This window comes from Pseudonaja textilis, chromosome 5 (genome assembly GCF_049901715.1).
Source record: "Pseudonaja textilis isolate UNSWEBS1 chromosome 5, rPseTex1.2, whole genome shotgun sequence".
Classification (NCBI taxonomy): domain Eukaryota; kingdom Metazoa; phylum Chordata; class Lepidosauria; order Squamata; family Elapidae; genus Pseudonaja; species Pseudonaja textilis.
In genome coordinates, this window is record NC_141994.1 from 46,731,186 (window position 1) to 46,748,353 (window position 17,168).

A 17,168-nucleotide genomic window follows, 5' to 3' on the forward strand; every position below is an offset into this window, starting at 1 on the left:
AGTAAGGGGAAAGTGAAAATGATGTTTTAGGAGAGGAAAGTTTATGCCTCCCTAAATATACAATCAACGTTTTTGCCCTTTCAAACAGTCTGAGGCACTTTAGATCTCCTTGTAGACACATGTAGTCATAGAACCCATCTCTAGCCAATTTATTTTCAGAAAGCCTAAAGGAAGCGGGGATTTTTTATATATTTTTTTTTATATAAAAAAGAGAAATTTTTACCCAAAATCAGGCAAAGCAGGCAGGCAGATTGAGTTGCTCACAGAATCATTCAATGATCTATCTGCCACCAGCTAGCTCAGTCTGTCACATAAAATTTGCTTGCCATGAGTCTGCACTGAATAATAGAACCTTCAGTCCTAAGGGAAATTCGGCTGTGCTTAAAAGCAGAGCTGAAGATCTAAAGACTAGCTAGAAAACAAGAAATCCAACCATTTCCTGCTTCCTAGCTAATCTAAAGCTCACAGCTGATGGCTGGAAAAATAGCAATTTAGCAGGCAAGTTTTCCGGGTAAGGAGTGAGTGGGCAGGGAGGGTTCTGGCGGGCCATGTGGGCGGTGCAGCCTTGTGTTTCTGTGCAGCCTGGATTAATTGCTTTGGAAGGGGTGCTCTGGGGGTAAGATTTCTCTGCGGCCCACCAAAATTTTCTCATGGCCCACCAGTGGGCCGTAGCCCACCCATTGGCGACCGCTGCCCTAGATGATATAGAAAGCCAAACAGAAACAGATCTGGTTAGCATGGGGGGGGGGGGGAAACTACCTGGAAAGTCTAGAAGATAGATTATTTTAGGAAATTAATGGCAAACCACTTCCACTTTACAGGTTTGTCATTATGAAGAAAATAGACAGGAACATTATGTACGTTGCCTTGAGCTGTATATAATAAAAGTGGAATAGTAACCTAATAAGTTACATTTAAAAATTGAGTAGTTATGTCAGTTAACAGGAGTTGCACTTCACCTAAAGGCAATTTTGGAAGAAGAGGAGAAAATAGTATTTTCCAAAGATAAATATTGAGAAACAGAATGGTCTTCAGTAAAAATTTCAGCATATGCCAGGAATGACAGGAATCCAAGGCTGTGCTAGTATCCAGATTTTCCTAAACTAGTGAGTTTGGAAAAATATTAATTATTTGTATGACTAATAGCATATATATTTACAAAAAGTTTTGTAAAACACAAAAAGAGATGGATTTTCAGATATTATTGTTTGGAAGATACATTTCCAGAATGTGCTTTGAACCAATGAATCTTCTAAAACAGGGCTGTCAAACTCCCGGCCTATGGGCCAGATGCGTCATGCATTGACCACGCTCATGCTCGGTTTAGCGAAGGGGGAAAATGTCCCGATACATCACATGACACTGCCATGACGACATGGGCTTGACATCCCTGTCCTAAAACAAGCCTATTATATTGCAAAAGAAAACCTGGAAATTGTCCTGTTCTGTTTGTAATTAGAATAGCTTGTAGGAAGTATAGAAAAAGTATAATTTATATTTATTGGAAGGGAGATGGTCTTAAAATGCTTAAAGGAATCATTGCTTCAAAGGAAGATCTTTGGGGCTGAAAAACAGAAATAGTTTATTACAATGTGAATCTTTGATCAAACAATAAAGTTCATCTTCCCCATTCAGACCATTACCTTAGGACTACTATTCTCTTTCAACTACATCTGCCTAGGAAGTATATTGCAAAGAAAAAAAATGGGAGTGACCTAATTTAAGTCTGTGACGCTGAGGCAAGAGGGCTGCAATGTAAGTATGAATTTTGAATGAATTAGTAAAAAAAAAAATCAGTTCTTTCAATATAATTTTGTTCTTAAAAGTACAAATAACGGTCTTTAGATCTTGATTTTTTGAGTTTTACACTTGTTACATAAGTCAAACAAATTAAGTTTATATTTGGTATACTGCAAGAACTTTTATGATTTTTCTGTTTCAAATAGAAAGCAATCCAAGTAAATGTATAGGCAATTATTAAAGTTATACATATAACTTTACATACTCATATTAATGCTACATAATAATCTTGTCACAATGTAGTGGAATTCTTTCATCAGTAATGTTCTCAGTAATTGAAATATATTTTTTAACATGCTAACACATGGCAATTTTTAATTCAGTGAATTACACATGAAACACTGTGGTAAAGGTGTGGATTGATTAAAAAAAAGTTTGTAGTAAAGATGCCTAGAAATTATAAATTTCATTAAGAAAACACTCCATATCCTATGGGAAACTAGGAGACAAATGTATTTGACGGAAAAGGAATATATTTTGGATTGTGAGAAGTAAGCAAAAGCCTACTGAGGAGAGAATGTCACCATAGCTCACAGTGATCTGAAAATCTTTCAGTCAAGTCTTACAATTTCTAGATAATGATAATAAAAGTACCAAAGAATTGCTGTGAACTACCTTAAAGCACAGTTGTTTCAGTATGCAGTACTGGGAATCTCTTAAATAAATCAATACCATTTGGATTACAGAATATGTCAAACAAAAACATCCCATAACAATTAAATTTAACTGCATTATCAAAAGTAATTCACTATGATCTTTATGCACTTTCATCAGATCATAGTATACTGCTGCAGAGTAACACTATAGTTTAATTACGGCTCCTGGTGCATATAACAGTACTTACTTGGATTTGCTGAGGACTGAAATGCTAAGACTCATATTTCAAAACAAATGCACCTGAGATAAATATAGAACATTAATAGAGAGATCTTAGTTTGTATATTACTGCAATTCTATTTGCAAAAGGTGGCAGCTTTTCAATGCTGTTGGCAGTACCTGTACACCATACTATCACACTATAGCCATTGAAATACCTTTTAATGGTTTGCTCCAAATCTTATCAGAAGTAAGCCACCAGGTTCAATGATACTTACTTCCTAGTAAGTATATTAAAATTGCATATACTAGCAGTTTAAGTTTAACATTAAAATAACTAAATAATGAATTCCTTAAAAAGGAAGTTAAGAGTTCATCCACAAGTGCTTTGTATCATATTCTATAAAGGCCCTTCTTAAATAAACATGACTCACTGTTTGTTTTCTTCACCAGGAGGTGGAGTCTTGCCATGCCCTTCCATTACAAAATCCTCATGTTCCATCTGCGAAGGCAAGCAGTGTAGGTCAGCACGGATGAAACAAAGTACATGCTGTCCTATGTGCCCCTCTTCCTTGTCAGTCAATTATCGCATATATATGTTAGCCCATTCAAAAGACTGTTAATTCAGTTTAACGAGATCCACTCCAACAGTCATTGTACCAATATCATATATGGTTTTAGTTATGCTGATAGATGATAAAGACAAGCATGAGGAGTGCTTTAAATAATGGATATAGAATTATTTTTTTTCCATTATAAGGAGGGTGTTCTTTTTGTTATTGTTGCAGCAACGATTATCTCCCTTAGCAATACCCAGCAGAGAAAAAGTATGGGCAAATCAAGTGTTAAGTGGAGAAGTCTGGGAAAAGATAAAAAACAAAGATGGGATGCTAATATTTACAAAAAGACTGTACAGAAAAGGATTAGTCTACAGGAAGAAGTGACAAAAATCATTTTCTTAAAAAAAAAAATTCTTTGCAAATGCTACAGAAGTTTACTGTGAACAAGTTCCACACTCTAGTAGACCAAGCTTCACTAACAATCCAAGATTGACTACTCTGAATGTTGTCTATATGGATCATTCTTCGGAATAGGGAATATCATGTCAAGGAAGCGACCAAACTTTTACTCTGATGTTAATATGCATCAGGAGTGAATATATAAAGTTTATTCATGTTGTACAATATTGATTTTGATGTGTATAAAAGCAAACAGATTTCTCTCTTACAATCCCTTTCTTTCCAAACTCTCTGCTCCACGAAGGAAAGAAATAAACTAGACAAAGGAGAGATTCCTACTGAAATCCTTGCTTTTTTTCTCTTCCCCACCTCCCAAGCTGAAATACTGGAGAAGAGATTTCAAGAGAGTACTGTTAAGATATTTGCATAATGTGCCCACAACTCCCAGCCTGCATTGCCAACATGACTGCATTGCTTTCAATGTGTTATCAAAACAGTACAGGTACGTATCTATGGAGATTCTCAATCATCCACGTCATGACTGTCCCAAAGATGCTTTTTCACAACTGGACTTCTTTTTCTTGAAGATGTTTTGCTTCTCATCCAAGAAGCATCCTCAGTTCTGAATGCTGGGGAATGGAAGGATTTGTATTCCTTACAATTATGTGGTTGTTAAATGTTCCTACATACACAGGTACATGATTCAACTTACAATGACAGAGCCTGCCCACTACAGTCATAAATGTAGATTGCAAAATAGGTCATTATATGATCAACCTAAATTTTATAACCTTTTGTTTTTGGAATGATCATTAAATGAACCCTCTGTTTTGCTCTGGGATGTTTTTGCCAAAAAACCTGGAAGTAAATTGCAGTTTTTAACAAGAACATTGTAAACTGCAGTCTTGTAACTGTGGGATGTTGCAAATGGTTGTAAATGTGAGCTGTATGCGGAACGTCTGAAATGCAGCCATGTGACAGTGTGGGGGGCCTTTGTTAGAACTTCAGAACTGGGTCATAATTACCTTTCGAGGCATTCAGAACTTTAAACGATTGCTAAGCAACTGGTTGTAAGTTGAGATCTACTTGTAAGCAGGCACTTGAGTATTCCAAAGAGCAGTGGAAAATAAAGTCATGTTTCTTTTCAACCCAAAGCAAAATTGATGCCATTTACATTTAGTAACTGCTTCATTTAGTGGTGAATTGCTAGCCACAATTAGGGACTACCTGAAGAACAGTTGACAATACCTAAGAAAAGATTGTTCTGCTTACACTTGTGAGATTCAGTCCATCCAGATTATTGTAGTCATCTCCAAATGGATGTTCCACTATTCAAATATGTTTTCTTAATATTCCACAATACTCTGCAAGGGGACAGGTATCAGGAGAAGGAGACTACAGACAAATATTACTTTTTCCTTTCCCCGATAGCGGAGAGATTGGAGAAAAAGACATTTTAAGAGAGTAAACTGTTCTTTTACATATTGAAAGCAATGTGATCGTATCAACAGGGAAAAAAGGTCAGGCAAACGAGAAATTGCCCACAGATATCTCTGGTTTCTTTCCTTTCCCTCCCAGAGCAGAGAGATTTCAAGAGAAAAACTGTTTGAAATAACGCACCCATAGCTTCCAAACCCTGGGCTGTCAGTGAGATCACACTGCTTTCAATGTATAGAACAGAAAACAATTGACTTGTAATCCCTTTCTCTCCAATCTCTCTCCTCTGAAAGGGATTAAAAAAGTAGAAAAACCTATAGGTCAGGCAAAGGACACACATACTGACTATAATGGAGATCATATCAAGAGCATTTACACTGATATAGCACTCCATAGTGCTTTATAGCATTCTCTGAGAGGTTTACAATGTCAGCAAATTGCCCAGCAATCTGGATGCTTATTTTTCCAACCTTGGAAGGATGGGAGACAATCTCAAGCCATGTCAGGATTGAACTCAAGGCTGTGGGTACAGTTAGCCTGCTGTACTGTATTCTAACTGCTGCACCATAGGGCTGACTAAGTACCACCATCATAACTAAGGGACATTGTGAAAAGCTAAATGGTTATAAATGGGCCATAAATTTATTTTTTCAGCAATATTATAACTTTGAATAGTTGCTGAACAAATGATCAGTAACTGAGGACAACTCACATATCTTGGACATTTACACTCAATTTGAAGCATCCTTTGATACCATTTTGTCGGTGAGGCCCAAATATTTTTACATACCATACTGATTGCTCAAAGAAACTGGAATTGCCTGTAGATGAAGTAGATGAAGATTTACTCCACTCCACATTTAACTAGATCTTAGCAAAATGTAAATGCAGTTCTTAAGAGAAGCAGAATTTTTCTAACAAATTCAAACTAATATGGACACAAATCATTGCACAAGTGCAATGCTAAAGATGGATTATGACAGTTTCTTAATAAAGTACAGTAGTGTCCTTATTGACACATTTCTGAGGAGATGGAACAGTATCAATGGAAAAATGATAATAATTTCCATCTTTTTTGCGGGCATCAATACAGCATTTGCAGGCACCATGGACATATGATTGTCCAGATGGTACTCATGGAACCCCATGAAAACTGATTTGAACCCTCGTTGTATAGAACAAAATTCACAAAGTTTTACCAATCCATTTTTATGAATGTCAAATGATGTAAATAAATGCCCAGTTAATTTTGCCAGTGTAGTTTTTAAATTATAAATGGAAATAAATTATGAAATACATGCAAGAAGTGTCAGAGTAGTCAGATCTGTTGTAGACTGTTTAAGAAAATGCAATTAAGTATGAGAATTACTAGAAACTAGAAAGCAAATACACATTACAGTATTTTTTCATTTTCTGAACAATGAATGGCTTTAAAAACAGTTCCATTCTTAGCTATCACTTACTTACAAAATTTCACAGTTCATTGGGCTACTACTTCCCTCACCTATTCATCTTCAAGTATTGACAGAATTCTCAAGACTCATAAAGAGCTATGCTTTGAAGTCTAAGTTGTTACTGGGATTAGTGATAAGCCCTTATCTCTAGCAGACAAACATTATTTGGTTGTGTAACATAAGATGGCTAATTTTAAACTCCCCTCTTTCAGAACAGATGGGAAAATTGTTAAAAATGTTAAAAGGTTAAAAATATGTTAAAAATATTAGAATCCAATTTATCTGAATTCACTTTAAAAGCAAATTCCAACATTTAGGGAATTGTTATATATGCAACTGCATAGAAAAACAGAAATATGTCTGGTACTTATAACAAATATAAAACTGCTAGACACTATATATAAATTATATACCAAAATATACACCCAGCACTTTATCATCTGTGGTTTATAATATATTCAACACATAGAAAGAAGAATGTTAAAAGGGAAAAATAAGAGGAAAGGTTCAATTAAATTAAGATAAGGATATAGCATTTAAATATTTGAATATAAATAGAATGAAACAGTCTGATTATCATATGTAAGAGCATCTGAGAAGGAAGGAAAGGCACAAGGAAAGAGAGCAGACGGGCAAAAACTTAATTAGAAGACCGACTCCTGCAGAGTAAATTGCTTCAGGGAGAGTATATAAAGAAAACAGGACACAAAAGAGCAAAATCAGTAATACGTTTTAACAAATGCTTTAATAAAAAAAGGTATAACTATAGTCAGATCCAAAATCAAAATTATTTAATTTCAGGAACTGTCTCTAAAAGCTAAATATTTCTGATCATAACTTTTAATATTTTTCTCCTTAAACGCAAGGAAAGTTATACTACTAAGTCACTATATACATATTTTAAGACAATTTTCTGAAGGGAGAGGAAGGAATGCAGTGAAGATTATTCTAGAAATGCTTCCCTTTAACATTAAATGGCTGATAAAGAGCCATTAATATCAATTGACATATGCTATGTGTCCTATAGGTTAGTTTGCTTTTAAATACTATTTTTATTATATTTTAAATCCCCAATGTTTATCAATGTTTACAAGTTGTTTTAGGAGGATTGTTATGCTGACAAATAATGTATAAGAAATTTTTATTAAAAATAAGAGTTGGAAACCCATACATCCCAGTGCTAAAATATTTATAATTTTATTCCTGAAGTTCATACTTGCACAAAGAACTACTGTCGTACACAGAGACTACTAAACCAGCTAAAGTGACTGTTTTGATATGTATAAGATCAAGTATAACTGAAGCAAAAGATAAAGCCTCTGCAATTTTATTAGCCAATGTCATTTAAAATCCTATATTAAAATTTATTTATTTATTTATTGAATTTATATTGCTGCCTATTCGCCCATGGCGACTCGAGGCGGCTTACAGAATGTAAAACCATATTTAAAATAAAAAACAATAAAAACTAACAAAAAGAATCAAATACATTAATAAAGTACAAGTAAAATGCTAGTTAAATGCTTCAATGAGCCTGCTAAGTTAGCTTCCCACCTCCCATTTCAGGAAATACTTTATGCTGTTCTTTGGTATAAATGTCACAAGATTGTCCTATCACAAGTTAAGAAATGATACACATGTCTAGATTTCAAAACAAGATAGAGTTCTATTTTTTAACTAAAAAGATTTGCATATATTGGTCCTTAATAAGATCTGAGAATGAAAAAGCAGTTCACCTTTGCAATTTGATTGCATAATATGACTTGGTCTTTACTGTATTCAGCTAATATAATAAACTCTGATCGATTAACTAAATCTTCAGAATTTTCAGTTCTACAATCATAAAGAGCAATATGTAGTAAAATTAAACATTCGTATACAGATATCCATTGTCCAACCAATATACCTCACGAAGTTTTCTAGCTTTAAGTATCATGAAATGTGAATCTAAATATTATTCATTAAATTTTTTTATATCATACATTGATCTATAGCAATCAGAAGTTTTGGGATCAAATATAAAAGTTACACTTTAGAACTGGAAATGTTATTGGTTTCTCTTGAGTTGGATTCCTGTTAACTTGCATAGATACATATAAGTACTTTTCTTGGCATGATTCATTCTACTGCCTTCTTCGAGGATATATTGTTTACTATGATTTCAGACAAAATCTTCATCTGAGATACTAATGGTCAACCCCAATGTGAGGCATTATAGGAATTATAGGGATGAGGTAAGGTAAATTTTTATACAAATTTTACTGGAAACATGAAAAAGTCCTTAAACACAATTAACACAATGTTCTTTGGATAAATATTAGATTTTTAAAGCAAAGTAATCTAAAATCAACAACAAATATAAATATTGTTTTTAAGCCATTAATACATTTCAAAAATATTAAAAACATGCAATGAAGGGCAATTTCATAGACTGGAGAAAATATGATATGCAGTATGTAGAAAGCAAGTTATTCTGTACAGAGTTTTAAAGAAAATAATGAACTGATTGGTAAAACAGATTTTGAACTTTATTTTTCTCCTCCCACTGTAATATGGTATTTAGGCAATGCTAATTAGTTTGCTTTTATTTTTCCAGGCTAAGTGAAACAAATAATTTTTGCACTATAGATGAGAGCTACAGATAAGTAAAATCATTCCAGAACATCAAGAGGAAATTAAGCTCTAAAACTGGCTAGTTTGAAAATAAATTCTAGCAGGTCAGGATAGCTGTCTGTCTGTCTCTGTCTGTCTGTCTGTCTGTCTGTCTGTCTATCTATCTATCTATCTATCTATCTATCTATCTATCTATCTATACACATACATACATACATATATTTTAAATCAGAATGTCTAAAATAGTTTGAAAAGTATTTCTATACTTTAAGCTGCTGCAATCCTCCTACAATCAGTAAGAAGTCATGCCAAATGATACATATCTGGTCATTCTCATCAGTAGTCCAGGGCAGAAGGAAAGCTGCATAAGTAATGTTCCCAACATCAGTTGTTATTATTGTTATATTTTTATCCCCAGCTATCTATCTATGGTAGACTCAAGACAACAATCATACCTAATGCACCTGATTCTTATTTTCCCAACAACAGCCCTGTGAGATAGGCTGGGTTGAGAGAAAGAGACTGGCCCAAGTTATCTATATGACTTTCATGCCTAGAATTAGGGGTTCCTGCTTTCTAGAGCTCAGCATTTTAACCACTGCACTGAAATGGCTCTCCAACTGCAAAAGACAGAACAGATAAGCATTGGATCTGAAAAATTCAGCCCTCACAAAATGATGTCAGGGAGAAATGACATTTATTTAAAGTACTTTTATTCCACTTTAAGTTCGCTTAGTCTTGTTTTCAATTAGTTGCCATCATTCTTCCCTTACTCTGACTATGCCAGCAGGTCTTTAAATATGTGGAAGTGTTCTAAGATTTATGAAAGGGTAGATAACACTACTCTGTCTGCCAAGTGTTTGCCTCATTCAACTGTTTGCTTAAGCCTGTTTAGTTAATCAAATTAATTCCACCATAATATTCAGTTAATTGCTAAGACCTTTAAAACATGGCAACCCATACAGTGTAGTGTATAGCAATTATTTAACAGTTAGTTGCTAATAAAACTTTTCAATTAGGAGCTGGGGCAGCGGTGGGGAGAGAATTGAATCTTCTAATCAATGTTGACTTCTGGGAACTTCCTTCAGCTTTCTTAGCAACATTTTTGGAAGTGGTATGTTGTTACCTTCTTTCAAGAGTCTGGGAGAAAACGAATAGCCCAACGTCAGCTGGTTTTGTGCCTTAGGTTTAATTAGAACTTATATTCTCCCAGTTTCTAGCCTGACACTTTAACCGCTATAGGAATCTATATCTTAGGAGTATAGTACACAAATCAATTTTTAGATATCCAAAGACTTGCAAAGATTTCAGTGTACTTATGTACATTCTTTCCGCTCCTTTAGTGGGATGGCTGGACAAGTCAAAAAGCAAGGAATTTGGGAAACAGAAAACTGTTATATGATAATTTGAAAAAAGAGTTGAAAAAAATTTACTATGACAAAATGGCAAGAGAAAGAAATTGGTTCTAAACTTTGAGACAAATATATCTACAATTAGTTTTTTAGACTCTACAAAAGCTGTTTTACTTTGCCATTAAGGCTATTTTGTATCACTACTAAGAGATTAACTGTGTAGCTAGTCCTCAGCTTACAACCACTATTGGGATCAGAATTTTGGTTGCTAAGCAATTCAATCACTGAGTCATCACATGACTACATCCTGTGTTACAACCATTTTATCATGCTTAAGTGAATCACAAGGTTAAGCAAATCCTGCTTCCCCAGTTGATTTTATATTTCAGAAGCCAGCTGGGAAGGTCACAAATTGTGGTCATAGGACCACAAGACACTTCAACTGTCAAGCACCCAAACTGTGATTGTGTGTATGTGTTGCTGCGCCTATAACTTAAGTTACTTCCAACACTATGCTATCCCTAATACTCTAGTTGGTGAACTATAGGAAGCAATATCTTACTGAAAGATCAATGCTTTTTAGTTAGAAAATCATTACAGGTAGTTCTCGATTTACAACTACAGTATTTTTTTAGTGATTGTTTGAAGTTGTAATGGCACTGAAAAAAATGGGATAAAACTCACTTCACAACTTTCTTGCTTAATTTGGGGATCAAAATTTTCGGATCAATTGTGGTCATAAGCTGTATGGGAAAATATCTAACTTCAGTGTTGTGCTAATGCAAGTAGACAATATCAACCCAATTGGATTAATTTTCTGAAATATAAAATACTTTAAATTAGCAATTAATCACAAACAACTGAGTACACAAATATAACATGCTATACTTTAAGACAGGGCAATCTCAATGCCATAAAGAACAGAACAATACTTTTTATTCAATCTTTAAAATGAAGCTTGGAATCTCAACACAGCACTTTTCTGCAACACCTTAAAGTAGTTATTCATTATCCCACAAAAAAAAGGAATATTTTAAGATGTTTCAAGCTAAGTGTTATGTTTTCACTCCTGCACACTGGCAGCGTGTATCCTTTTTGACTTAATACAACTACTATTACATCAGGCGTGAATTTCAGATAGTACAGAATAAAACTCTCTAGAAATTTAAAGTTTAATGAGAACATAAATTCAAGGAAATAGGGCATATTCTAGAGACTGCAACTTCTCAAAAATTATTAGCAATAAACCATATCAAAGCTGCTGCAGAAGTAACACAAAACAATTTGATAATAATTCTAAGCTGTTTATCACAGCAGCTTAAATGTTTTATGTCAATCTTACAAATCCACAGAAGTTAAAAACTGAATATCCATATGTAGTCCGCAACATACAGCTGTTTGTTTAGAGACTATTTGGCAACTGACTCATATTTATGACTGTTGCTGTATCCTAGATTATGTGATCATCTTTTGTGACTTTCTGACAAGCAAAGTCAATGGGGAAGCCAGATTTACTTAACAACTATGATACAAACTACACAACTGGAAACTGATTCACATAACTGTGGCAGAAAGGTCATAAAATGGGGCAAAACTCACTTAACTGTCTTGCTTAGCAACAGAAATTTTGGGCTCAATTGTACTTGTAAGTCAAGGACTACCTGTAATTTGTCTTAGCAATTTCAATTTTACTGGAAAGATAGTAAGTGGGTAAGTGGAGGTATGTCCTGTGTAACACTATTTCAGATACTTGATAAGTATATCCCTCTCATTGTTCTTAAACTTGAACATTCCTAATTTCTTGTCTTTCTTCCCAAGATTTAATTTCTAGTTCTCTGATCATCCCTATTGTCCTTTCTTTGCTTCTATTCCTGTTTACTCTTTTTTCTCTCCCCATAATATGCTATCTGAATATTCAAAGTGGATATGATCAATAAAAACAGAATGGAAGAATTGCTTTGCATGTTTGGAAAATGTATTTCTATTAATGTATTCTAAAACTAAATTTGCGTTTTTAACAGCAACATCACAATGCAGCTTGTGACCGGTATAATTCTAAGATCTTTATCCCACAACTCTCAGAGCCAGACACACCCTCTTTATCTATACATTAGTTCCCCCAAATGATGTTAATTTATTCATTATTTTTTCAAGCTATTCCTGCAACCAAGAGCATTTTGAACTGCAATTTTTCTAGAGTTCCCATCTCATTTTGATTCTATAAATTGCAAAATTGATGAATATTTCTCCCATCACTTTGTTCAAACAATGAAGAAAAATACTGAAGAATATTCTAGATAAAGCCCCCGGTGGTCCAGTGTGAAGAGGAATCACTGACAACCTTAAATAGCCTTAAAGTCAAATATTATCCAACTTTTAAAATCTTATTTTTTAAAATTAAAAAATTAAAAAATCACAATAGTGGAACAATTGTGTATTATGACCGTGTAAATTATCTGCTTCTTTCTTCCCCTTGTCAGTCAACATTAAACAATTTATACATCATCTTTTCCTCCCATTTGCTTTCCTTTCCAGTGATCTGTGTAATACTTTGCCATTTCAAATATCTGGTAACAGAAGATATAACCTGAGTGAATTTAAAACTGAGTTACCTGCTCAGGACTTACTGGATCTAAACTAATTCCCTCCCTGGCATACATATTGCTTACTAGAAAGTTGATGGTCTCAGTTACAAACACCAGAAGGAACAATGTCTTAAGTTTTTTTTTCAACAACAGAGCTTCTCTAGACATACCGCTCCTTTCAGTTTTCAACCTCCACTACAATGAGGAGAGGGATAACATAGGCAAAAATAAGGAATGCATATAATCCCCTGAACAATTTTTTTTGGTAATATTTCTTTTTTAATACTGGGAGTAGTGAAAACCTGTCAGCCAAATGTTTAACTCATGTGCTGATGGCACCTAAAGATGAGAAAATGGACTGTAAGAGAGGATAGATGTTTCATTTGCCAGTTATGTACAAGCATACAACCCAGCCCACATATAACTAATTACCTAATCAGAGTGGTATGGGACACTAACTTTTTCTGTAACTGGGCTTGTCTAGGTTAGATTCAATTATATAAATTTTGTCTGCATCAGTGCATGGAATATTATTTCGAAACAAGTTGCAATCTGGAAATCAAATTCATATAAGAACAATGAAATTTACCACAACCTTATTCTACTATTTTACTGACCTTGGAACTGCCTTCTTCCAAAATTTCTCCCTCATCAGTTTGCATGGAAACAGAATCTGTGCAAAATTCTGCTGAAATATGAAATTCTGCCAAAGAAAAAGAATGGAAGGAAAATATATTTAAAATATATACAATTTTGAGTATACTATAATACAAAAATATCATTAAAAATTCACACAACATGTAGCTTTTCGTACACTGGACAATCAGTGCATACCAGTACTTCAGAGCAAAATAAAAGGCCATTTGGGAGAAAAAGCACATATGCAGAAATGTTATCGAGAAATTTAAAAATGGGGTGGAGTCTATATGTATTCTAATTAAATTAATTCCTCAATGAATTAGTCACAATAATCATGAACCTATTTTATTCATTAATTTAACTAATTTTTAGGAAACTTTAATGTTTGTAATACATATCGTGGACTTATTTCTAGAGATAAAAATGAAGTTATCAAACCCAAGAAGATTGAAAGGTAGAGAATCTTAAATTATAAAATTCAAGAAACATCCTGTCCCATCAATCAAAATAAAATAAAAAATAAAAAGGTCTTCCACAAACATCTAGCTTATTAGTGATTACTTTGCTCCTACTGTAGTACATCTAGATCTTCCACTATGGATTAGTGAACAGACATAACTTTATATTTTTGTGGTTTTTGTATTGATTTTTGTTCTTAAAGTTTACAACTGTAAATGGCTCAGAGTTGCTGAGAGTTAGGCTGACTATGAGTTTAATAAATCATCATGTTTTTTAAATCTGCATTCTTACTAAAAAAAAAGTTGACCAAGTATGGTGAATTGAACAGCCAGTGTGGCCTTAACAAGGCAAAGGAAAATGGAATACAGCAAAACAAAGATGACATATCCCATCTTTTTCCCCTTTCCTTCATATTATAAGCAATATTATATCCAAAGCACCATTAAGGCTAATTTAACTTTCAAAATTCCCATAAAAAACTGTATGCGACTGCTATTATTGGGTTTATGGGATACCTGCACAATATGGTAACAGATATGGGATATTTTTTTTATAAGATCGAGTAACAGCAAGGAATCATACAGCTCTAAAAAAGTATATCCAACCTAGATTTTAATCCCCCCACCACCATCTTTTATTGTGTTGGCTAGAACTGGAGAGTTAAATTCCGTAACATATGGAAATATTTAAGTTGAAGAACTACTACTTGAGAGGACCTGATCCTCTGCCAGGTATGTAATACTGTGCCATACCTTAACTATACCATTTCAGCTGTTGAACAAAGTAACTAGGAGAATTGTCATATGTTAATACTGATCTGGAGATCTGTTTTAAGTAAAACCTTTGTATTCACTTAGGATAGCCAAAGTTTAAAGGAATGGTATTTCTATACTGACAAACAACTCTTCTGTGGAACTCTTTTAAATTATGATCAATATATTCAGCAAAAAGAAATGAGCACAAAAATCAGTGTTGTCTACACATTTTCCATATGTACAATGTTATGCAGTTGTATATTTGTATTTTAACCAATTTACCTTGACAGCTTCTTAGGGCTATTGAAGCCCACTAGGACCTGTCCTGGCTACATTCAGTGCAAAAGTCAAATTACTGTAGAAAGAAAAACAAAAACAAACCAGCATTTTTCTATTGTTCATAACAAGGGAACAATTATTACATTATAATGACAGTTCATTATTAATAATGTTACTTCAGCACTAAAAAGCCTTTGAAATAAGAAGGCAGCACAATAAATACCAGTATTATTTTATTTTGACAAATATCTCAAAGGTAACAATTGTTGATTTGGAAAAAGAAGCATAGACATTTATGCACTATGTTACTATTTTTAATTAGTCCTTGACTTATAACTGTAACAGAGCCCAGACATTTGGTCATTAGGCATTGTGGTCACGTCAAGTCACCATATGATTGGACTTAATTTTACAACTGTTTTTACAACAGTTATTAAGGAGTCAGGGGGTAATTAAATGAATCATGTGATTGTATACTTGAATCCAGCTTATCCAAAGGGCAATTTTTCCCCAGAAAATGGCACAAAAAGCAACCACATGACTGCAGGACACTGCAACTGATTATGAATTCAAGCCAGCTGCCAAGTGCCCAAAATGCAATCATGTGACTGCTTGGGTGGTACAGCAATCGTAACTTTGAGGCAGGTTATAACTAACTTTTTTCAAGTCAGTGGTAACTTCGAACAATCTTTAAGCATCTGGTTGTATGTTGAGGACTATCTTGTACAATAATAAATAGTCTGATAAAATATAGAATAACTATGATTATCAGAAGGCTCCATATACTGGAAAACTAATGTATACATACATAATATAACATAGATAAAAGCAGAAGGCTCCACATACTGGAAAACTAATTTATATCCCATAGTAGAAAATAAAGAATAAGCAAAACAATCTAAAAGTGCCAAGTAGCAAGCCATGATATCAATTCTGACTGGCAGTTGGCAAAATGTCATCAGTAAGAAAGATCAAATTGAAGTTCTTGTTCCAGAGATCAGAATTAGCAAGGCAGCCCCGAAAACCATTCAGAACATCAGCTGGTTTAGAATACAGTGGGTCAGGCATTGATGGGTATGTATGTCTGGGTATGTTCATGAGTCACCTCCGCTTCACGAACTGCACAGGCTACCAGTATGCTTTCTGGTACAAATCCTGGCCTATTAAGTCCTACATATCATATGGCCAGGTTATATGAGGGATTGCCTATTTTCATAGATTCTCTCTGGTTACCATGTAGTGGAAGAAGGCATGCTCAGAGTACCTTTGATCAAGTATTGCCAAATATCAAAATCTAGGAAATGTGCTTTATCTATCATAGTGCCTATCCTCTGAAACAAGATTCTCCACTGAAATCCATGTGATTCCTATCCAACTGCCATTCCCTAAGGCCCGAAAGACCTGTTTTCCCTGATCTCCAGTTAGGTTAGGGTGACTAGAATCCCTTTGTTGAGCGTGTTTTATTAGTTTTTTGTACTGTTTGATCAGATCCCCAACTTCTTTTGTTGCATTTTCATTGTTGATGGTATAATGAGTTCCTCAAAGTCTGCTTGAAGTTGAGCAGCGCCTAAACTAAATCAAAATCTAATCAACCAGTACTTAAGTATCAGCCACAAATAAAAGAAAAAGGTGATCCATTTCAGCAATTACAGTAGAAATCAGAATACAGAAATAACCATCTTAGACCACTCTTTGTCAGATACACCATTTATTCATTTCTAAGCTGCCAACCTTGCCAAAGCCTGTTCTATAGACTGTTGTATAGTTAACAGTACTTTTAAAACACAGCTGTACTAGAGGGCATAGTGATCTAACAGATGTTATATTTAATCTTGTGTGCTTTCATTTCTACAATATACTCTGATCTATGTAAAACACATTATATAATTGTCAGGTGTCAGTCCAAGGGCCACATAATGCCCTCCCAAAACAGCTATTAAGGATCTTTAAATATTGCTGCCAAATTGTGGCTTTTAGTATGAAAGAGAAGATTATTAATACAAGTAAAATGCTCACATTA

The 17,168-nt window shown here is 34.1% G+C and overlaps 1 protein-coding gene across 6 annotated transcripts in view; it reads right to left on the bottom strand.

Annotated features, from left to right (window-relative positions):
* Window positions 1-17,168, bottom strand: part of TNRC6B (trinucleotide repeat containing adaptor 6B) — a 107,690-nt gene that overhangs the window by 87,297 nt on the left and 3,225 nt on the right. For 4 of the 6 annotated variants that reach the window (XM_087934776.1, XM_087934774.1, XM_087934775.1 and 1 more), the window contains exons 2-4: window positions 15,152-15,224; window positions 13,634-13,719; window positions 3,051-3,118 (exon numbers count right to left, since the gene is read on the bottom strand). In XM_087934776.1, coding sequence (XP_087790902.1) covers window positions 3,051-3,118; window positions 13,634-13,678 — 113 coding nt within the window. In that variant the 5' untranslated portion in view covers window positions 13,679-13,719; window positions 15,152-15,224. Of the gene's footprint in view, window positions 1-2,644; window positions 2,698-3,050; window positions 3,119-13,633; window positions 13,720-15,151; window positions 15,225-17,168 lie in introns of all 6 variants that reach the window. The other 2 variants (XM_087934771.1, XM_087934773.1) reach the window with 2 other exon arrangements.